We start from the raw sequence: 25,208 nt of genomic DNA, 5'->3' as shown, positions 1-25,208 counted from the left end.
CTAACAAACAGAAAAGAATAGCATCAGTATCAACAAAAAGGACGTCCACACAGAAACCCCAACCAAAGGTCACCAACATCAAAGACCAAAGGTAGATAAATCCATGAAGATGAGGAAAAACCAGCACAAAAAGGCAGAAAATCCTAAAAACCAGAACACCTCTTCTCCAAAGGATTATAACTCCTCACCAGCAAGGGAACAAAACTGGACACAGAATGAGTTTGCAAATTGACAGAAATGGACTTCAGAAGGTGGGTAATAACAAACTCTTCCAAGCTAAAGGAGCATGTTCTAACCCAATGTAAGAAAGTTAAAACCTTGAAAAAAAAAAGAGGAATTGCTAACTAGAATAGTTTAGAGAAGAACATAAATGACCTGATGAAGCTGAAAAACACAGCGTGAGAACTTTGTGAAGCATACACAAGTATCAACAGCCAAATCGATCAAGCAGAAGAAAGGATATCAGGGATTGAAGATCAACTTAATGAAAAAAGCATAAAGACAAGATTAGAGAAAAAAGAATTCAAAGGAATGAACAAAGCCTCCCAGAAATATGGGACTATGTGAAAAAACCAAACCTACATTTGATTGGGGTACCTGAAAGTAACGGGCAGAATGGAACCAAGTTGAAAACACTCTTCAGGGTATTATCCAGGACCAACCTAGCAAGACAGGTCAACATTCAAATTCAGGAAATACAGAGAACACCACAAAGATCCTCCTCAAGAAGAGCAACCCCAAGACACATAATCATCAGATTCACCAAGGTTGAAATGAATGAAAAAATGTTAAGGGCAGCCAGAAAGAAAGATCAGGTTACCCACAAAGAGAAGCCCATCAGACTAACAGCGGATCTCTTTGCAGAAACCCTACAAGCCAGAAGACAGTGGGAGCCAACATTCAACATTCTTAAAAAAAAAATAATTTTCAACCCAGAATTTCATATCCAGCCAAACTAAGCTTCATAAGCAAAGGAGAAATAAAATCCTTTACAGACAAGCAAATGCTAAGAGATTTTGTCACTACCAGGCCTGCCTTACAAGAACTCCTGAAGGAAGCACAAAATACAGAGGGGAAAAACCCGTAACAGCCACTGCAAAAACATACCAAATTGTAAAAACCATTGACACTATGAAGAAACTGCATCAACTAACAGGCAAAATAATCAGCTGGCATCATAATGACAGGATCAAACTCACACTTAACAATATAAACCTTAAATGTAAATGGGCTAAATGCCCCAATTAAAAGACACAGACCAGCAAATTGGACAAAAAATCAAGACCTATCAGTGTGCTGTATTCAGGAGACCCATCTCACATGCAAAGACACACATAGGCTCAAAATAAATGGATGGAGAAATATTCACCAAGCAAATGGAAAGCGAAAAATAAAAAAAACAGGAGTTGCATTCCTAGCCTCTGATAAAACAGACTTTAAACCAACAAAGATCAAAAAAAGACAAAGAAGGGCATTACATAATGGTAAAGGTATCAATGCAACAAGAAGAGCTAACTATCCTAAATGTATACGCACCCAATACAGGAACACCCACATTCATAAAGCAAGTTCTTAGAGACTTACAAAGAGACTTAGACTCCCACACAATAATAGCGGGAGATTTTAACACCCAGTCAACATTAGACAAATCAACGAGATAGAAAATTAACAGGAATATTCAGGACTTGAACTCAGCTCTGGACCAAGCAGACCTAATAAACATCTACAGAACTCTCCACCCCAAATCAACAGAACATACATTCTTCTCAGCACCACACTGACAATCTAAAATTGACCATATAACTGGAAGTAAAACACTCCTCAGCAAATGCAAAAGAACAGAAATCATAACAAACAGTCTCTCAGACCACAGTGCAATCAAATTAGAACTCAGGATTAAGAAACTCACTCAACACACACACAACTACATGGAAACTGAACAATCTGCTCCTGAATGACTACTGGGTAAATAACAAAATTAAGGCATAAATACAGTTCTTTGAAACCAGAACAACATACCAGAATCTCTGGGATACAGCTAAAACAGTGTTTAGAGGGAAATTTATAGCACTAAATGCCCACAGGAGAAAGTGAAAAAGATCTAAAATCAACACCCTAACATGACAATTAAAAAAACTAGAGAAGCAAGAGCAAACAAATTAAAAAGCTAGCAGAAGACAAGAAGTAACTAAGATCAGAGCAGAACTGAAGGAGATAGAAAATCCTTCAAAAAATCAGTGAATCCAGGGGCTGGTTTTTTGAAAAGATTAACAAAATAGACAGACTGCTAGCAAGACTAATAAAGAAAAAAAGAGAGAAGAATCAAATAGACGCAATAAAAAATGATAAAGGGGATATCACCACTGATCCCACAGAAATACAAACTACCATCAGAGAATACTATACACACCACTATGCAAATTAAATAGAAAATCTAGAAGAAATTGATAAATTCCTGGACATATACACCCTCCCAAGACTAAACCAGGAAGAAGTCGAATCCCTGAATAGATCAACAACAAGTTCTGAAATTGAGGCAGTAATTAATAGTCTACCAACCAAAAAAACCCCAGGACCAGATAGATTCACAGCCGAATTCTACCAGAGGTACAATGAGGAGCTGGTAGCATTCCCTCCGAAACTATTCCAAACAGTAGAAAAAGAGGAACTCCACCCTAACTCATTTTATGAGGTCAGGATCATCCTGATACCAAAGCCTGGCAGAGACACAGAAAAAAAAGAAAATTTCCAGCCAATATCCCTGATGAACATCGATGTGAAAATCCTCAATAAAATACTGGCAAACCGAATCCAGCAGCACATCAAAAAGCTTACCCACCACGATCAAGTTGGTTCATCCCTGGGATGCAAGGCTGGTTCAACATACACAAATCAAGAAATGTAATCCATCACATAAACAGAACCCATGACGAAAACCACATGACTATCTCAATAGATGCAGAAAAGGCCTTCAACAAAATTCAACACCCCTTCATGCTAAAAACTCTCAATAAGCTAGGTATTGATGGAACATATCTCAAAATAGTAAGAGTCATTTATGACAAACCCACAGCCAATATCAAACTGAATGGGCAAAAACTGGAAGCATTGCCTTTGAAAACTGGCCCAAGACAAGGATGCCCTCCCTCACCACTCCTATTCAACATATTGGAAGTTCTGGACAGGGCAATCAGGCAAGAGAAAGAAATAAAGGGTATTCGAACAGGAAAAGAGGAAGTCAAACTGTCCTTGTTTGCAGATGACATGACGGTATATTTAGAAAGCCCCATCATCTCAGCCCAAAATCTCCTTAAGCTGATAAGCAACTTCAGCAAAGTCTCAGGATACAAAATCAATGTGCAAAAATCACAAGAATTCCTATACACCAATAATAGATAAAACAGAGAGCCAAATCATGAGTGAACTCTCATTCACAATCGCTACAAAGAGAATAAAATAGCTAGGAATCCAACTTACAAGGGACATGAAGGACCTCTTCAAGGAGAACTGCAAACCACTGCTCAAGGAAATGAGAGGACACAAACAAATGAAAAAACATTCCATGCTCATGGATAGGAAGAATCAATATCGTGAAAATGGCCATACTGCCCAAAGTAACTTACAGATTCAATGCTATCCCCATCAAGCTACCATTGACTTTCTTCACAAAATTAGAAAAAACTACTTTAAATTTCATATGGAATCAAAAAAGAGCCTATATAGCCAAAACAAGCCTAAGCAAAAAGAACAAAGCTGGAGGCAACACAGTACCTGACTTCAAACTACACTACAAGGCTACAGTAACCAAAACAACATGGTGCTGGTACCAAAATATAGAACAATAGGACAGAACAGAAGCCTCAGAAATAATGCCACACATCTACAACCATCTGATCTTTGACAAACCTGACAAAAATAATCAATGGGGAAAGGATTTCCTATTTAATAAATGGTGTTGGGAAAACTGGCTAGCCATAGGCAGAAAACTGATACTGGACCCCTTCCTTATACCTTATACAACATTAACTCAAGATGGATTAAAAACTTAAATATAAGACCTAAAACCATAACAACTCTAGAAGAAAACCTAGGCAATACCATTCAGGACATAGGCATGGGCAAAGACTTCATGACTAAAACACCAAATGCAATGGCAACAAAAGCCAAAATTGACAAATGGGATTGAATTAAACTAAAGAGCTTCTGCACAGCAAAAGAAACAATCATCAGAGTCAACAGGCAACCCACAGAATGGGAGAAAATTTTTGCAATCTATCCATCTGACAAAGATCTAATATCAAGAATCTACAAGGAACTTAAACAAATTTACAAGAAAAGAAAACAACCCCATCAAAAAGTGGGTGAAGGATATGAACAGACACTTCTCAAAAGAAGACATTTATGCAGCCAACAGACATACGAAAAAAAGCTCATCATCACTGGTTATTAGAGAAATGCAAATCAAAACCATATTAAGGTACCATCTTATGCCAGTTAGAATGGCGATCATTAAAAAAGTCAGGAAACAATAGATGCTGGAAATGATGTGGAGAAATAGGAATGCTTTTTTACACTGTTGGTGGGAGTGTAAATTAGTTCAACCATTGTGGAAGACAGTGTGGTGATTCCTCAAGGATCTAGAACCAGAATTACCATATGACCCAGCAATCTCACTACTGGGTGTAGACCCAAAGGATTATAAATCATTCTACTATAAAGACACATGCACACGTATGTTTACTGCGGCACTGTTCACAATAGCAAAGACTTGGAACCAACCCAAATGCCCAACAATGATAGACTGGATAAAGAAAATATGGCACATACACAATATGGAATACTGTGCAGCCATAAAAAAGGATGTGTTCATGTCCTTTCAGGGACATGGATGAAACCATCATTCTCAGCAAGCTAACATATGAACAGAAAACTAAACACTGCATGTTCTCACTTATAAGTGGGAGGTGAACAATGAGAACACATGGACCCAGGGAGGGGAACATCACACACCAGGGCCTGTCGCGGGGTGGGGGGCTAGGAGAGGGATAGCATTAGGAGAAATACCTAATGTAGACGACAGGTTGATAGGTGCAGCAAACCACCATGGCACGTGTATATCTATGTAACAAACCTGCACGTTCTGCACATGTATCACAGAACTTAATGTATAATAATAATTTTTTAAAAGGACACTGTTAAGAGAATGAAAAGACAAATCACAGATTAGAAGAAAATATTTGCAAATCATATGTCTGATAATGGACTTGAATAAAGAATATACAAAGACCTCTTCAAGAAGACACAAAAAGATGCATCATGAGGCAGTAAGGAAGTCCAAATCAGAACCACAATGAGATACCACTTTACACATACTAGGATACATAAAAATTTTTAAACTGGCAAAACCAAGTGCTGACAAAGATGTGGAGAAACTAGAGCTTTCATACACTCCTGGTGGGAATTCAAACTGGTACTGCCTTTCTGAAAATTCATCTGGAAGTTTCTTATAAAGTTAAAAATATATTTACAATCCTACAACTCCACTCCTGGGTATTTACCCCAGTGGAATGAAATTTTATGCTCACACAAAAACCCTGTATGCAAATATTTATAGCAGGTTTATTCATAACTGTCAGAAATTGGGAAAAAACACAAATGTTACCTCTAGTGAAGAATGGATAAATCAACTGTTGTATATCCATACAATAGAATACTACTTGGAAATAAAAAAGAACAAACTCACCGGGCATAGTGGCTCATGCCGGTAACCCCAGCACTTTGGGAGGCCAAGGCCGAGGTGGGCCTATCACCTGAGGTCAAGAGTTCAAGACCAGCCTGACCAACATAGTGAAACTCTGCCTCCACTAAAAATACAAAAATTAGCCGGGCGTGGTGGCACACACCTGTAGTCCCAGCTACTTGGGAGGCTGAGGCAAGAAAATGACTTGAACCTGGGAGGCAGAGGTTGTAGTGAGCCCAGATCACGCCGCTGCACTGCAGCCTGGGTGACAGAGTGAGACTGTCTCAAAAAAAAAAAAAAAAAAAAAAAAAAACCTCCTCACTCATGCAACATGGATGAATCTCAAATGCTAAGTGAAAGAAACCTAACTCAAAAGATTACATACTGAATGTAATTTATATGACATTATATGACATTCTTGCAATAAAAACAGGACATAAATCAGTGTTTGCCAGGGGCTAGGTGGCAGGGGAGAGGCTGACTACAAAGGGGCACAGAGTGAGGGTCACGGGGGTGATGAAACAGCTCTACAGCTTGATTATTGCTGTACACACACGACTCAATACACTACTCAAAACCTGCAAATTTTATACTAAAAAAGAAATTTTAATGTATGTATGTAAATATCTAAATGTATGTAAATATCTTATTTTTTAAAACATACAAATTTCACACAAAATTAGAAAAACGATTTAAAATTAAAGGGAAAACAAGTTTTGTCTAGCTCAAACCTAACATGAACAACATTGTCCACAACTGTGTTACAAATACATAAAGAATTTTAAGAGTGTATAAATGTAATTTATCAGGAAAGAAAAATGTTTCGATTTAGGGAGCAAGCATTAAGTGAACTGGTAAAATAGTCCTTCAAACATATCATTAATCTGACTGGCAGATTTCCCTGTTTGCGAAAACCTTGCCTTTTCAATGACAACTAGGGAGGCAGGCTGGCTGGTGGAGATGGCTTCTTGGTTTGAATGGGGCTTCTTGGTTTGGATGGAAATGGCTGGCGACCCATGAAACAAGAAGCACTATGTCTGGCACTAAGTAAATAGTAAATAAGCAGTAACCCAGCAACAGTAACAAAACAAAAAAAACCTTATATAACAATTATTATGAATGTATTATTACATGCACCCTGAAAATACGTAAATCTATTAAGTATCCATTTTTAATGTAATTTTTTTGAGACAGGGTGTCTCTCCGTCACTCAGGCTAGAGTGCAGTGGTGCCATCATAGCTCACTCTAAACTGAGCTCCAACCATCCTCCTGCCTCTGCCTCCCAAATAGCTGGGATTACAGGCACATGCCACCATGCCCAGCTAATTTTTTGTATTTTTGGTAGAGATGTGGGTCTCATTATGTTGTCTTGACTGGTCTCCAAATCCTAACCTCAAGAGATCCTCCCACCTCAGCTTCCTACAATGTTGGGCTTACAGGCATGAACCACTGCTCCTGGTCAAAAAGTTGATTTTTTTTTTTTTTTTTAAGAAAGAAAAGAACAAATCTAGTTAAAGCAACACCTAGAGATATTTTTTTCTGAAAAGCAAAGCAGTTGTTTAAATGGGTACATGCCTCTCTCTAACATGAAATGTGCTGCCATTCAACATATTTTATGAAAAAAAGTGATGTTTAGCTAGAAAAATGTAAGTTATTACTTAAAAGTTGGCATACAACTTTTAAGTTCTAGTAACTGCTTTGCTATCCACTGTTATTTTGTGGGACTTAACATTCCGAGATTTTTTAAAAATATTGATGTTCTGAAATACTTGTTGCTTGAAACACACATGTTCATCAGCTTTAAACAAAAATAGATTATTCTTCAGAAATGGCATTTTAAGTTCACGCTCTGCTCTGGAGCACTGTATTTATTTTTAAAATCATAAAAAAAAATTCTGAAGACAGGAATAAACCAAAAAAGAGAACAACCAAAAATTATATTTTATGCGATGGAATTTTATAGACAAAATTAAAAGTCCTTGATGATGAGCTGTAACCACATCAGCGTACACCAGGCTTCTGAGCTTCCTGAGTCTTAGGTTCTTCAACTCTAAAAGGTCAAATAAGGATTTTAAAAGGGATTGTTGGTCAGGTGTGGTGGCTCATGTCTGTAAACCCAGCACTTTGGAAGGTTGACCTTGAGGGTGGATCATCTGAGGTCAGGAGTTCAAGACTGGCCTGATCAACATGGTGAAACCCCATCTCCACTAAAAATACAAAATTAGGAAGGTATGGTGGCACATGCCTGTAATCCCAGCTATTTGGGAGGCTGAGGCAGGAGAATCACTTGAACTTGGGAAGTGGAGGCTGCAGTGAGCTGAGATCGCGCCATTGCACTCTAGCCTGAGACTCCATCTCAAAAAGTAATAGTAACAATAAAAGGGATTGTTTATGATGAACTAAATATACAAACATTGATCTGACACAGCACCTCAGAACCTTGTGTGACAGTTTCTTGTAAATAATATTGCGTTTGTACTCAAGAATAATTTTTTCAAGGAAAAAAACAAAAGCCTAGGCCTCAGTTGCATGAATATTCTAGAAGAAAGAAAGAAAGAAAGAGAGAGAGAGAGAGAGAGAGAGAGAAAGAGAGAGAGAGAGAGAGAGAGAGAGAGAAAGAAAGAAAGAAGGAAGGAAGGAAGGAAGGAAGGAAGGAAGGAAGGAAGGAAGGAAGGAAGGAAGGAAGGAGAAAGAAAGAAAGAAAGAAAGAAAGAAAGAAAGAAAGAAAGAAAGAAAGAAAGAAAGAAAGAAAGAAAGAAAGAAAGAAAGAAAGAAAGAAAGAAAGAAAGAAAGAAAGAGAGAGGAAGGAAGGAAGGAAGGAAGGAAGGAAGGAAGGAAGGAAGGAAGGAAGGAAGGAAGGAAGGAAGGAAGGAAGGGAGGGGAGGGAGGGAGGGAGGGAGGGAGGGAGGGAGGGAGGGAAAGAGAGAGAAAGAATAGATATATGGAATATATACGGAAGTTTGTGTTTGGAAAACAAACTTGCTCTTAATTGTTGTCAAGTCTTTTCAAATGAGCAAGCGCCTCTAAAGACAAGGTGACCAACTGTCCTGGTTTGTCTGGAACAGAATAGAGTCCTAGGAAATGAAACTCTTCATTTTAGAACTGAGACAGTCCCAGGCAAATTGGGCCCACGACTGAGGGCATTCTTAGGATCTCTCTAAAGACCAGGCTGATTGAAGAGTAGACAAGTTAAAGCCAAGTTTTCCCAGAATAAACGGGCAAACTATTATCAAACTGGCTTCCTTACCTGTATCTGCAGTGACTGACATCTTACCTTCTTTACCCAAAGTGTTGAAACTGACATTAAGAACAAGAACTACAGAAAAAGACAAAGATTTCCCTTCTTTCCCCTTTACCTTTTTCCCACTTAATGAATTGGAGAACTTTCCCACCGACCATCAATACTGGGCATCCTTTTGAACCTTGACATATTTTGAATCTTGAACCTCAGTGGCAAATCAACTTTCCTGTCGTTACTTTTCAGCCCCTGAGTTTTGAAAGCAAGAAAAGCTACACCTTAAAGGTGGAGGGAGCCAATCCTCACCTAGAGATGCGTTTTCTGAACTTGGGCCCATTTCAGGACACAACAACAGTGCACATCAGTGTGGAAGACGTGGACGAGCCTCCCGTGTTTGAACCTGGCTTTTACTTTGTGGAGGTGCCTGAGGATGTGGCGATTGGAACAACCATACAGATCATTTCTGCCAAGGACCCAGATGTGACCAACAACTCAATCAGGTTTTCCAACAGATTTCACCTTTTCATTATATGCTGGACTCTTCCCTTCCCCTGTATGTAATTTTCTAGCACTTTTCCCTTTGTGTCTTTCTTCTCTAACCCATTTCTGGAGACTCTTCTCTTTGAGTTTTTTGTGTTTTGTTTTTTTTTTTTCCTTTAAATAACATGGCCTTGTCAGGTTATTTAGAAGTGTAATTATGTCTACAACTCACTTTCAATTGGTTCAGACACACACACACACATACACACACACACCCTTTAGTTCTCAATCATGGTCCTGTTGACATTTGGGGGTGGATAATTCTGTGTTGTGGTGGAAGGGTTCTCCTGTGCACTGAACCATGTTTAGCAGCATCTCTGGCCTTTACCCGCGAAATGCAGTAGCACTCTCTGAGTTGTAACCACCTAAAATGTCCCCAGGTATTGCCAAATGTCCAGGGAAGTGATGCAAAATCACCCCAGGTTGAGAACTAGTGATTCAGATAAAGTATAATCAGACACACAGATGTCAAAATGTTAAAATCCGTTGACTCTCAGTGGTAAACATAAAGGAAATCATTATGCATTCTTCCATCTTTTATGAATCTTTGACATGTTTTACTTTTTAAAACTGGGGAAAATAATATATACTATATATATTCCACATACCATAGAAAGAGCAGACATAGAAACTACTACTGTTGTCAGTGACTTCAATGCCTTGTAGACTGGCTAGATAGATGGGTCTTTGTATGGCAATACCACATATCTCTCTCTCCAAAGCATGTTTTGGAATTAAAGATTCCAACCAAGATGCTTCCTTTCAAGAAGATGAGAACTACTCTTACAGTCATGGCCATCTCTCATCAGCTGGAATCACAGTACAAATAGCTGATGGACAGGTTGACACCACAACCTTCCAGAGCAGCTGCCAAACTTATCAAGTTTGACACAAAAGATCAGAATTCCAATGCTGTTGGAAGCCATCTGTCACATTAATTGTGGAAAGCCACACAGTAAATTGAATATGGGGCTATAGTGCAGGTAACACATTTTAAACATACCGCAGTTTATCAAATGCCTTTTCTGTCAGCTGGCTACTTCTCTCACCTACTGCTGTTTTGTATTTAATGAAAACGTGCTTCTGCAGTTTAACAGGAATGGCTTTCTCCAGAGAATAACTGTACTAGGGCAAATTCACTTCCTCTAACCAACCAGTAAACATTTTACATGTTCAGGCATTAAAATGGCAAAAACGATTTTGTTTGAATTCTGGTATTTGATTTTTTCAAAGGCAACTAATGTATTACACAACAACTTTAAAGATGTTATATTTCAACCTGAAGCTTTTTAAATATAAACTAGGATAGGGAGAGATTAGTGCAACCATATTATCCCCAAAGCAATCACAATGAAAACAAAACAGATTCTATTGTAAATGTGTATTTGCAGAAGCCAAGAATATATACCTTCTGTCCTAATTTATTAATTATATATGTATTAATCCACCATAGGCTAATTAATCTATTCCTGTAACAGAAAACTGTATGAGAGAAACTTTAAAGAATAAAACTTTCACTACTGGCATGAAGTAAAATGAGGTAGACAAAATGAAGAAATCTTGTCTGACTAACAGAAAATGCTGCTTCAGATGATGGCCAATTGAAAACTATCAGTTGGCCAGCACATGTGTTAGCATCAGGGAGGTTCATATTGGAGTGTCTGGCTACTACACTAGAACCAAGGCAGGATGAATGCAAGAGCAAACAGGCCAGAGGCACAGGGCAGGGTCCACTGGGCTGTTCTGGGGCAGGACTGCAGATCCTGAGATAAAAATTGGTGAGAACAAGGCCACAAGGCCAGAGGTAACAAGACATGGCTCAGGCACAGCGGGTAACGCGAAATTCCAATGATCAGATCTAGGGAAAATTCTCCCTCTGCATTTTGGTTGCAAAGAAAGAGAGGAATTCCTATTGCTATGTATGAGGTTCCTGACTCTTGCACTATCCAACGGCAACAAAGAATGGTCCCTGGACCCAAGAAGAACATTGGGGGTCCTAGACTCCGAGAGAGAAAAGCACCCAAAACTTAACTCTCTGGCTCTCATTTAAAAACCCATTTGGGAATTCCTTTCTTCTGTTATCTTTCACCAAACTGCTCTTCTTATCTTTATTTTTCAAATTAAAGTTGCTTTCTTTTAAAATAATGTGTATAGTTATATGCTGCATGGCTAATTCATCATCTGCATTTTTATTATAAAGAATAAGGGAGGCCGAGGCGGGCGGATCACAAGGTCAGGAGATCGAGACCATGGTGAAACCCCGTCTCTACTAAAAAATAGAAAAAAATTAGCCGGGCGCAGTGGCGGGCGCCTGTAGTCCCAGCTACTGGGGAGGCTGAGGTAGGAGAATGGCGTGAACCCGGGAGGCGGAGCTTGCAGTGAGCTGAGATTGCGCCACTGCACTCCAGCCTGGGCGACAGAGCGAGACTCCGTCTCAAAAAAAAAAAAAAAAAAAAAAAAAAAAAGAATAAACGAGATTTACATTCCTAAAGAGAAAATATCTATTACATAATTCAAAAAATCAACACATCATCTGAAATTAAAATGTTACAGATAAAAGGCCATTTAACAAATTATTAGGACTTTTATAATCTCCTTTCTAGAAAGGTGATGGTGTGTTCAGGAATACATGCTGGTCCCCATTTACTTATAAGCCTCAAAACAAAATCTCCCAATTCAGTGACACGTACACGAAAAGACAATGTTTGGATCTGCTGAATTTTTAATACGTGCTCAAGGACTTTCCGACAAGTAGGCTACTGAGCCATCTGGCAACTGAAAGAGGCTTCTGCTGATGTGGAAACTGCCTGCCCCCTAGTTCCTTTCTAGAAAGTGTGTGGATTTAGCCAGCCTGCTCCTGACACCTCACCTCCAAATTGCTCCCAAATTCAGAGGATGTCCTCAGCTAAGCAACAAGCAGGGAGCCCAGAAAGCACCAGCTACTGCTGGCTCTGGGTAGCTTTGTACCTGCATGATGCCGATTCTGCTCATAGGAGGTTAGAATGTAATGGTTAAGAAAAGAAAACCGCCTACATAATTCACGAGTGTGTCCCAATTTCCTCATTTTCCATCTGTATCTACACCTTTAATTTTTCTCCTGCCTCCTGAAAATTGACCCAGCATCCCATTCAGGGAAATAAAGGCTATCATTCCCTCAACTGAGGCCCCGTTGGGGAAATCGGAGAGGGATTACCCTCGATGAGGGAGGCTTCTCTGAGGAAGGCTCCTGGTGTGTCGCCCGGCAGTGCTGTCAGGGGTCCTGTGGGTTAGTTATTTCTATCACTCCCTCTCCCACGCCATCTGTGACATTTGCTACGGTGCCGTAGGTCTGAGTATAGAAAGCTGTTTTCTCATAGGCTGCCTCTCCCCTCGGCATCATGCCTGTAGCCGGGAGAGCTGGCATTAGGGAGATGGCTCGGAGGACCACATGGCTGGCTCTCTGCATGTGTAGGAGCTGAAAGAGAAGACTGTCATGAGCCACTCAGAAAATTCAATTCTTAAAATAGTAAACTTTAAAGTTAAATAACGATTTATGCTTAAAAAGTCAATTTTAAATGAACTCTGAAGAATGTGTTTTTCTTTATTAAAAAGGCAACTATTCGCTGTCACTCTGATATGGTTTAGCTCTGTGTCCCCCCCCCCCAAATCTCATCTTGAATTGTAATAATCCCCATGTGTCAAGGGCAGGACCAGGTAGAGATAACTGAATCATGGGGGCAGTTTCCCCCATGCTGTTCTCATGATAGTGAGTTCTCACGAGATCTGATGGTTTTATAAGGGGCTTCCCTCTTCCCTTGCACTCATTCGCTCTCCTACCACCATGTAACGGACATGTTTGCGTCCCTTTCCACTACAATTATAAGTTTGCTGAGGCCTTCCCAGCCATGCTGAACCGTGAGTCAAATAAACCTCTTTCCCTATAAATACCCTATCTTTGGTATGTCTTTATTAGCAGTGTGAGAACTGACTAATACACACTCTTACCTTTAAAAGATAAAGTCTTGTTTCCTTAGACAATCTCCTACAGACCATGTATCAGTAAGTCAGCCTGGTGGCTGGGAGCAGAAGCCTGCAGCCAGACTGCCTGGGCTTGATTCCCAGCACTGTGACCTCGGTCAACGGACCTAACCTCTCTACTCCTCACACTTCTTACCTGTAAAAGGAGGACCATGATGGTGCCTACCTCGTGGTGTTATTGTAAAGATTAAATGAGTTCATATAGGCGGTGTGTGCTGAGCAGTGCCTGGCATACAGTGAATGTTCCTTAAATAGGGTCACAGGTCGAGAGAAACATTAATTTTCTTCCTTAAATTTCCTAACTCTTAGGGAGTCATAGCATAAATGATTCTGACTTCTCTAGCCCTTACTCATCAGCTTTCTCTTTAATTCCTAATTCCTAAATAGCCATCCTGAATCTCTGCAGGAAAAAATACATTATATTTGATACATTTTACCAACAATAGATATATATGCACAATACATGTATATGTGTATATATATACACACACACACATATAAAACAAAAGCTTTACATCAATACTTACCCGTATTGCGTGTGATAGTCTGGCATGCATATGTTCTATTCTATTTCATTTTCTTTCTATGCTAATCATAACCCACCAAACTGATTTCACAATCCACTAACCTGCATCTGAAAAACAATGCACTATAGTAAAGAAACTGTTTATTCCCTCCAAAATTGCTGCTTCTCCATCTTCACAATGTTTAGATATGGATTGCAATTGCTGGCAACTTTAAAACAAATTTTGAACCCAATAAATTCCCCAGTCCCTATTTAAATAATTTGTAAGAACACAATAGTTATAACTTTGAATATATGGCTTCAAATCAAACACAACAGTTATAACTCCATAAAGATGGCTATAAGTCTTAAACCCTGCAAATTATTCCTTGTGTAATTGCATAAAAGTGTCTTCAGCTGGTTGCAGTGGCTCATGCCTACAATCCCAGCTACTTGGAAAACTGAGGCAGGAAAATCACTTGAAGGTAGGAGTTTGAGATGTTTAAGGCCAGCCTGGGAAATACAGCAAGACTCTGTCTTTTAAAATCCAAAAATACATATTTTAATTATTCAGGTGAGGTGGGACCTGCCTCTAGTCCCAACTACTCAGGAGGCTGAGATGGAAGGATTACTGGAGTCAAGGAGTTTGAGGCTGCAGTTAGTTTTTGGTCATGCCACTGCACCACTCCAGCCTGGGTGACAAGGAGAACCCATTTCTAAAGAAAGAAAGAAAAAAGTGACTTCTTTAAGCCTCAGTTTCCTTATCTGTTGATTGGGATAATAACTACCTCCCAGAGATGTTGGAAAAATTTTAAAAGAAGTTGTATATTAAGTACATAGTAAAGTTTCTGATATTCAGCAAGTGGCAGCTATTGTAATTACTGGTCTTTTAAAAACAGGGTTGTTTTCTTGTTATTGAGTTATTTACATATTTTGGATATTAACCCTTTATTCTATGAAAAGAATATTTTCTCCCAATCTGTGGGTTGTCTCTTCAATCTGTTGATTGTTTCCTTTGTTGTGCACAAGTTTTTAGTTTGATACAATCCCATTGGTCTATTTTTGCTTTTATATGTGCTTGTGGGGTCATATCCAAGAAACCATTGCCCAGACCAACACTGTGGAGCTTTTCCCATAAGGTTTCTTCTAGTAGTTTGATGGTTTCAGGTCTTCACATTTAAGTCTTTAATCCATTTTAAGTTGATTCCCGTATAAGGGGTCAGATAAGGGTCCATTTCCATTCTTCTGCATGTGGATATCTAGTTTTTTCAACACTTTATTGGAGAGACTGTCCTTTCCCCATTATGTGTTCTTGGAACCTTTGTCAAAAATCAGTTAATTGACCGCAGACCCATGAGTTTGTTTCTGAGCTCTCTATTTAGTTGGTTGATGGGTCTGTTTTAATTCCAGCTGTTTTAGTTACTATAGCTTTGTAATATTATTTCAAAATTAGGACAAATGACCCTGTTTAAAAAACGTGCAAAATGCCTGAACAGACCTTTCTCAAAAGAAGACATACAAATGACCAAATGATACAAGAAAAAATGCTCAACATCACTAATCATCAGGAAAACGCTAATTAAAACCACAATATGAGATATCACCTTACACGTGAGAATGTCTGTTGTCAAAAACACGAAACATAAGTGTTGGCTGCGGTGTGTAGAAAAAGGGAACCCTTGCACACTGTTGGTGAGAATGTTAGTACGGCCATTTTAGAAAACAGTATGGAGGTTCCTCAAAAAACTAAAAAGAGAATTACCATGTGATCCAACAATCCCATTTCTGGGTATATATCCAAAGGAACTGAAAATCGTATGTCAAAGAATGTCTCCACTTTCATATTCACTGCAGTATTATTCACAATAGCCAAGATACAGAAACAACCTCAGTGCCCATCAACAGATGAATGGGTAAAAATAATGTGGTATACATACATAATAGAATATTCATTTCAGCCTTAAATACTCAATTCAGCTTTAAAAAAGAAAGAAATTCTGTCATTTGCAACATGGATAAGTCTAGATGATATTATGCTAAATTAGTCAAGCACAGAAAGACAAATACCACGTGATCTCAGTTATATGTAGAATGTAAGAAAGTCAAACTCATAGAAGTAGAGAGCACAGTGGTGATTGCCAGAGGCTGGTGGGTAAACAGGGAAAAGAGTCAAAAGGTTCAATGCTACAGTAAGGGGTAGTAAGTTCCTGTGATCTACTGCACAGCATGGTAACTATAGTTCATAACAATGTATTGTATATTTCAAAATAGCTAAAAGATTTTAAATGGTATCACTACAAAAAATAAATACATATGTGAGGTAATAGACATGTTAATTAGCCTGATTTGATCATTCTACAAAGTATACATGTATTAAAATACTACACTGTACCCCATAAATATATATAATTATTACTTGTCAATTAAAAAAATAAAAATGACCGGACATGGTGGCTCACACCTGTAATCCCAGCACTTTGGGAGGCCGAGGCAGGCAGATCACTTTAGGTCAGGAGTTTGAGACCTGACTGGCCAATGTGGGAAAACCCCGTCTCTACTAAAAATATAAAAATTAGCCGGGGATGGTGGTAGGCACCTGTAATCCCAGTTACTCGGGAGGCTGAGGCAGGAGAATCCCTCGAACCCAGTAGGTGGAGGCTACAGTGAGCTGAGATCATGCCACTGCACTCCAGCCTGGGCAAGAGAGCAAGACTCCACCTCAGAAGAAAAAAATAATTAAAAAATAAAAATCATAAATATTACTTAGCCTTTACCAAGGACTACATAAGGTTCTCATTGATGGTTCTCAATCATGGCCACATATCAAAATCCCTTATAGAGGGTTTTTAACATCCACATGCCTAAGCCTCCCTCCATATTTGTTGAATCTTCCAGGTTGGAGACCAGACAAGATAACACAGGTGAAATAACACAACAGAATTGGATTGCCAAATCAGGTTCAACAGGAAATATAGATCTTACCCAGGACCCAGTTAACTAATGGCTGAAATGACACAGACAACAGCAAAATATGAGTCATTCTCCCCTTGGAGAGCTCTGAAACTGTCAGGCACAGATGCCCATAAATGTCCTTTTTATGCATAAAGATGCATGTTGGTCCAGATTGAACATGAAAGGTAGAAGCAACAGACAAAGTGCCTTGCTTGAACACAAAGATCCATTTTTGTGATGGAACATTTGCTTGTTATACAACATCAATTACATAGCTTATATGACATTTTCCGGCAGGCTGTACCCCACAAATTTATAAACTCTAGGTTTATTTACAGGAAACAACCTAGCCAGATCCGGTACATCCTGCTAAAAGCATACCATAGTTTAGGGATCTCCAGCTAGTAAATACACTACCATTATTGTGTTTGCCAGAGGTTGGTCATTAGCATGTTAAGAAAGGGTGTGGTACAAAGCTTTTCTTCTTAATAGTTGATACAAATTATAAGGACTGGAACCACTAAACTATAACCTTTCTCCTTTTCTAGTTTCTGATTAGCATTTGAGAACTCATTTGAATACAATTCCTTTTAAACAAATATATGCAGGAGTTGATACTCAGGATGTCCCAAAATTATTGGGGTAATTCCAAGCATTACATAGCATAAACCATATTTAAATAGCTCAAAACTGCCCCAAGACTGTGGGCACCCTGCTTATTTCGTTTTTTGAATGAGAAAATTGAAGCAATGTTTGTTTTGTTTATTGGAGGAGGAGATGACTTTTGTTTTTGAACAAATAAAACCACGAATGCAGTCTTCCAGTAGCCGTTAACTCAGAAGTGGTAGAACCATGCTTCATATGGTAGGCACTCAGTTGTCTCATGTGGTATGCTGTCATATGCTTATCCAAATGCAAATGATGTATATAATCCATGTTTCTGCAGATACTCCATTGATAGAAGCAGTGACTCTGGAAGATTTTTCTATGTTGACATTACAACAGGTGCCCTAATGACAGCAAGACCCCTAGACCGGGAAGAATTTTCTTGGCATAATATCACTGTCCTTGCTATGGAAATGAGTAAGTAGCACAATAAATTGGTCTCCATGCAGTGACAAAAATGTAGGTGTTATAGAAAGTGGAAGTTTCTAGAACTTGTAACAAAATTATATCTTTTAAGGGAAGAAATGTAAATCATGCTTTATGCAAGTAAGTAAATGCATTCAGTTCAAATACTTTTTTGAGGCTCTCTTGTATACTTAGTCCTGTGCTACAGATAAAAGCAAACAAAACACGGAAAAGCAGTGAAAGACAGCATTCTTATCCCAAGTAGCTATGAGGAAAAGGGAAGACTCCTGAGAAATCTAACAGGCTTTCAATCTTTAATATGATTGTGAATGTACAAAGAGTATAAAATATTACTGTATGAAAGGAAGCATTTATATCACTCTTATTATGCAAACATATATCTATCCATGCCCACAAGAATTTGAGATATCTCACAATAAAAAGCAAATTGATCAACATAATAAACGTATAAATGGTATGGAAGATTAGTAACAACTAGATTAATATATATTACATAAATAATAAAAATTAAGATTATATACCACTATATTCCTTTTTTTTCATACTGGTGATAGTAAAGGCTTAGAGAAATGACAGTCCCTAACCTATTGGCTATATAATAAACAGCCATTCAGGAGGGCAGTTTGGCAATATGTATTGAGATTCTCCAAAATAATCACACTCTTTCAGGAATTCTACTGCTGGTCATCATATTAAGGAAATAATGACAGATATCAACAAAGATTTATATGTGAAAATTTCCACTGCCATGTTATTTTAAAATAGGGAGAAAATGGAAATTACTTACATGTCTAATAATAGGAGATTCAATAAATTTTAGTACAACCTATAGTAAAATGACAATATAATACAGACATCAAGAGCCACGCTTTCAAAACATATTCAATGACAAAGGATAACCTTACCCTAAAATATTAATGTTCTGAATTCAATTTTTCTATTTTGCTTAACTATAACTTGTGTATTGGGGGAAGGTGTATAACTCCAATTTTGGACACCCATGCTGTATAATGTCATATATCTAATAGATATCTCTGGGGATAGGGTTGTGGATCATATTCATGGATTCATCTATGCTTTTCTGGAATTTTCATTATTCCTTAGACAAACACCACTGTTATAATGAAGAAATAAATCTTAATTTTGCTAGCACATTCTGGTAACCAAGCAATAGAAGTATTTAGGGGGGAAACAGTAGAGCATAGATATGTTTGGGAAAGAAAGTAAGAAAAATATGATTCAGAAGAACAATGCATTTTGGGATTTAGTAAAGTTATTAACCAAGAATAATTTCTGTGTCTTGCAATTTCCGTTTTGGGGTGGTGACCAAAACAGAAAAAGACAGGAGGAGCACTACCAGATCTATGAAATTGTCTCTGCATGGCAGTGACAAGCAAAAGACACAGATCACAAAGACACAGTTTCCCATGAGAGACTATGACCCCAGCCAAAGATATGGATTTGGTGTGTGTTTGATCCTATAATATCCTGTTAGTCCCTAAGCAGAAATAAATGTGCAGTGTTATCTTTATTCCAGTGAATAACTGGAAATAAACCTTTGGAAATGTAATTCAAAGAACTGATGATTCCACAGGAATAAAGCCAAGCAGTGCCACACAGTATGCATCCAATTGGCAATGGACTCTTTTAAAGTCCAGAATATAGAACTGACCTGCCTTTAATTCCAGAACTTGAAGTCTGAGCCAAATGGGAGATCGAAAACCTCTTTTTAAGATTCGTTTTGTGACACTTGCTCCCTTTTTCTCACCCTTCCCTTCATACTGCTGATAGCAAACGGTCACCAACACACACCTTGCTCTGCGCATACTTCTCATATCCAGCCACACTCTTAGTAGGCGACACATGGATCCTATGCTCTTGCTACCATTTCCATGTACTTTATCCACTTCTTTCAAACCCAGACTCACCAGGTAAATACCTACTTCTAGCAAAGACAATTATTGTTTTTTCTTTTTCTTTTGGCATTACTAATCTCTCAGATTTGGTATTCCTTGTGTTCCCTTTAGACAATCCCTCCCAGGTTGGAAGTGTTCCTGTCACAATCAAAGTCTTAGATGTGAATGACAATGCTCCGGAGTTCCCCAGATTCTATGAAGCTTTTGTTTGTGAGAACGCCAAGGCAGGACAGGTAAGGCAGCCTGTAGGTGGTGCACTCTGCTTAACCCCTAACACATAGAAACAATTGTTACAGATAACCAAATTCACCATCAAAGCGATTTTGACTCCAGAAACGAACAGTTCACAAAACAGAGTCCCCAATTTCCGTATATCAGTTTTCAACCATTTATTTGTTAAGACAACTATTTGAGGCTAGGTGTGGTGGCTCATGCCTGTAACTCCAGCATTTCTAGAGGCCAACGCAGGAAGATAGCTTGAGCCAAGGAGTTTGAGACCAGCCTGGGCAACATCGTGAGACCCTGTCTCTAAAAAAACTAAAAAAACAAAAAGACAACTATTTGGAACCTACATTACCTTTTATGGCCTAAACAGCACTTTGAGGGTGGCTTGACGTACAGGACAGCTGTATAAGGTATGTGTCCACCTGGAAACGGAATTGTGTAGCACCAATGGCAGTAACACCTGCTCTGGGGCCTGGAAGTGAGGGACCAAGAAGACCAGGAAAAGGAGGAAGAAGCTGCTCTTTTTCCGAGTGTGGTACCAATTTCTCAAATATTCTGCAATAGGACAAGTTTATTTTCTATATCTTTCCACCTCCCTGTCTTAACTTCTGGCAAGAAGTACCTTATTTAGGGACTGCCTGGCCTATCTCAGAATGCTGCCACCTAGAATGACCTACCCTCTCTCCTCCCTCAATTAAAACACCCATTTTCTTAGTGCTGCTCATGTCAGGTAAGTTTTGAGAGAAAAGTAATCCAAAAGGACAAAGATCTACTTATTTGAAATCTAGCTCCATAATCTTCAGAGATATACATTCATATATTTTTTAAAGTATGCCCTTAAACCTAACTGAATATTTAGTTGATCACATTCTAAGTGGTGTAACTGAGAAACATCTGGAACTCCGTTTGGAGTGCCCATGTAGCAATGCATGTGTCAGGCTGTTGCCCATCCTATAATTTGTCCATCTCCTCCATTCTGCTCCTGCTTTTGTAAAATGCTTTCCTCCCCTGCCTATGACCCAGCAACCCAACAGATCCCCTAACAGCCCTCATTTGCTCCCCTTCTCCACCTCAGAATATCCTGTGGTCCTGTGGATGCTGGTGCTGGATCAAATGGGCTGAAATGGTTTTAACATGAAAGCTGGGGAAGTACAAATTGGTAAGGCAGGGGCTCATGCATTGGTAATTCAGGCCTCTGACTGTAATCTAATTTTGCCTTCATGTATTAGTCCATTTTCATGCTGCTGATAAAGACATACCCAAGCCTGGGTAATTTACATTCCATGTGGCTGGGGAGGCCTCACAATCACGGTGGAAGGCAAAAGGCATGTCTTACATGGCAGCAGGCAAGACAAAGAGCCACGTAAAAAGGCAAACCCCTTACAGAACTATCAGACCTTGTGAGACTTACTCACTACCACAAACACAGTATGGGGGAAACTGCCCCCATGATTCAATTATCTCCCATCAGGTCCCTCCCACAACATCTGGGAATTATGGGAGCTACAATTCAAGATGAGATTTGGGTGGGGACACAGACAAACCATATCACTTCACTTCTCACACTCCCTCGTAGTAGTACCTCCAGCATCTTTTTGCGCAGAGAGACTAGGTCTGCATAACCAAAACTTATGTTAGCTCCCTGAGCTCACCAAAGAGGGACTCAACACATCTTTACCATTTACTCAGCCAAAGCAAAAAGTGATTTACATCCCTCAGGGGAAGAAAGATGTTCCATCATGATTCTGATCTAGATTTATCTATCAATCCTTGAAATTTGGTATAATGGTCGATAGCTCTCCTAAAAAAAATTCTTCTCAACAAGTCTAGGATAATTCTCTTTCCACATCTAGTGAATTTCTAGATTAGTAAGACATGAAATATTATACAGCTAATAAAAGTTACGATGCAGAATTTACAGCACAAAAAATGATCCGTGTTATTATAAGGGAGGTATATAAACTACACATACATGCTTGCAGTCATGTAAAATTATGACTGTAAGTAAACAATGAGAGGGAAGATGCAAAAATAGTATAGTTACTATGCTAAGGTAGTTGAGTTTAAGTGAGGAGGTTTGGGTCTTTATTTTAATAATTTTTGTTTTATGTCATAAAATTTACATATGTAATATAAACTTTTATGTTATAAAATTATATGAATATTTTGTTATGACAAAATAAGCTAATTATAATCTATAATACAAAGAGGGTGATAAGCAGCAGAGTAAATTAAACCTCCTTCCCCCCAAAATAAAGCACCCTCTTTTAAAGGGCTTCAGAGTAGGTGAGGTTGCATTCTGACAAGTGAAGAACATTTTAACTACCTCTCCTGTTTCTGTAGTCAAACAAACATAGTCCCCATTTCTAAATGCATCTTTTAATAGTCTGTTATATAGTGATCTGAAGTACAGATCTGCCACTTCAAGTTCAGTCTGTCCCACTGTCACCTTTAGGCCAGGACACTGAACATCTTACCCTTTGATTTGGGCTCTGGGAAATGTTTTGAAGATTGTTCAAAAGCATGCGGCTCAGAGATATATCTGGTTTATAAAGAATCAGTCCTCCTTGTGTTTACTTGTTGCACACTGTTGTCGGCTTCATGTCTGACAAGTCCACATACATGCTTTCCTCTTGGTAAGCAGCCTTGAAGGAAGCCCATAAAGAAATCAGATAACATACTTGGTGATGGCCAAGGGCGGAATGAAACCAGCTGAGCAGAATACTGCATGACAAGCGGGGCTGAGGAAGAAATCTGACCTGCCGGGAGAACAGAGAGCAGGAGAGCAGGACATGCACTCCCAATCCAGACTTAGCGATTTGTGTCTTCACTCACTCATGCTTTGACGCCCTGTAAGCAACCAGCTCTGTGCCTCGGTCCCCAATCTCAACAATATATTCACAATACGCAGGCCAGATATTCTGAAATGACTTTCCCAACAATGTTTATCAAGTTATGTAGAATCACCTATGTGTAACATGCCTCAAGAAATATGTTACCTCTATATGTGTTTGGCGCTACAAGCAAGCTGAAAAGTGCCGGCTCTGTATCCAGGCAGGGACAGGACGGGAGGGTAATCCTAGAGTATGAGCAGCACTGATACAGGGATAGGCTGTGGGCAAGCTGATCTCCATTATTCTCCTGACCCTTACCTTCCTGGCAACTCCATTCCCCCTACTTTCAGGTTCAACAGTTGGGGTCTCCAGGAGGCATACCCTGAGATGGAGTTCCAGGATAAGGTGTTTATTAAGGAGGGCCCTTAGGGCCAGCAGCTGTGTGAGGGAAGCAAAGGAAGCAGAACTGGGTAAAAGAAGTCCAGCTGCCATGCAGACTCACTAACTGCCTCAGCTGACTTCTCAGAGAGTTCCAGAACTAGTTTCCCCAAGTTGAGATGGGATAGCCAGACCTGTATACTACCACATTAATTAGTCACTGGATGTCTGTCGCCCGGGAAGGATGTGCTGACCGTGGGCGTCTTAGTCAGTTTGTACTGCTATAAAGGATTACCTGAGGCTGGGTAATTTATAAAGAAAAAAGGTTCATTTGGCTCATGGTTCTGCAGGCTGTACAAGAAGCATGGTGCCAGCATGTGCACCTAGGGAGGGCCTCAAGCTGCTTCCACAGTTGGAGGAAGGGGGAAGGAAGCTGACATGGGCAGATCACATGGTGAGAGGAAGCAAGGCAGGAGGGGAAGGTGCCAGGCTCTTTTTAACAACCAGCTATCACAGGAACAAATAGAGTAAGAACTCAACTCATTACGAGGAAGAGGCACCAAGACAATGACTCCAGCACCTCCCACCAGGCCCCACCTCCAACAATGGGGATCAGATTTCAACATGAGATTCAGTGGGTTCAAATATCCAAACCATAGGAGTGGGTAGGTGGCTGTCTGCAATTGGCAATCCCCAAAGGGATTGGTAGGTGATAACTAGGGGAAAAGACCTTCATTGAAGGGGGATCTGAGCAACACTGTCCAAAAGGCCCCCTGATGGGAGTTCCCCCAACTACCACCCCCAGTCATTTAATCTTCAGCATATTGTGAGGGTAGCTTTACCTCCTCTAATTTACAGATGAAGAAACACAAACTAAGCAAGCCCACCTGGGCCCTCAAACCGACCTTTGACGTCCTGGTAGAAGCATAGCTGGCTATTAAACAGCAGGAGTGGCAAGTCTACGGGGCTGGGCCCAAGATGGGTAGGAGTAGTCTGTGCTGCTGCTTGGTAGGAGAGGAAACACATATGAAGGAGGCTGCCATTCAATGGCTCTTCTGTATCCTCCTCAGCCTGCCAGCTCCCATTTCAGTAGTCTGTTTCACACAGATTTCTTTAACAGCTTTTAGATCATGGTCTCCATAGACTTCACGCAACTTACTCCTTTGAAAAACATTATGGAAAAGGCAAAACTTGGCCAGTGAATCCAACAGGAAGCCACCTGACCTCCTGCTCTCCCCACCCCCAAGTTCTGCTTCTGACTCCTGTCTATTCTGCATTTCCACTCTGGGGATCCTGTGCTATCTTTGCTAGCTCTCCCTCCTGCCAACAAAATGTGACTCCCTGTGACCCATTCCCTCAGGTCTGTTTTCTGTTAACCCAACATGGCCAATGCCAATGTGTCACTCACTTCTCTTCAGGTCATGGTCATTCTTAAACAGGGGCTTCTCAAAGACAGCAATTTAGCCCTGAAATATTGGGTCAGTGATGAGGTTAAGTAGACGAAGTGAGAAGAAAATATGGGGTCAAGCAGGACTTTGCGGCACCTGAGCCCTTTAACTCAAAGTCTCTTACTTTTTAGACTGCCTAGAAATGGCTGCCCATGGTGGAAGAACATATGTTATATTGATGTCTAACATCTGAAGTATTTAGGTAACATTTATCCTATGCCTACTAACATACTCAAGCCCAACCCTAAAGCAAAATCAAATCCCGAGGTGTGTGATGGCATAGAGACTGTGCAGGGAAGTTTCACACGGAATGGGAGAGTTC

The 25,208-nt window shown here is 39.6% G+C and overlaps 1 protein-coding gene across 2 annotated transcripts in view; it reads left to right on the top strand.

Moving 5' to 3' along the window:
- CDH20 (cadherin 20) overlaps nucleotides 1–25,208 on the top strand; it is a 220,711-nt gene that overhangs the window by 184,199 nt on the left and 11,304 nt on the right. For both annotated transcript variants that reach the window (XM_008013897.3, XM_008013896.3), the window contains 3 exons: nucleotides 9,226–9,479; nucleotides 17,940–18,076; nucleotides 20,113–20,234. In XM_008013897.3, the coding sequence (XP_008012088.1) occupies nucleotides 9,226–9,479; nucleotides 17,940–18,076; nucleotides 20,113–20,234 (513 nt within the window). The remainder of the gene's footprint in view (nucleotides 1–9,225; nucleotides 9,480–17,939; nucleotides 18,077–20,112; nucleotides 20,235–25,208) is intronic.

This window comes from Chlorocebus sabaeus, chromosome 18, assembly GCF_047675955.1.
Source record: "Chlorocebus sabaeus isolate Y175 chromosome 18, mChlSab1.0.hap1, whole genome shotgun sequence".
NCBI lineage: Eukaryota > Metazoa > Chordata > Mammalia > Primates > Cercopithecidae > Chlorocebus > Chlorocebus sabaeus.
The sequence above is the reverse complement of the archived record's forward strand: the minus strand, read 5'-3'. Positions and strand labels throughout refer to the sequence as shown.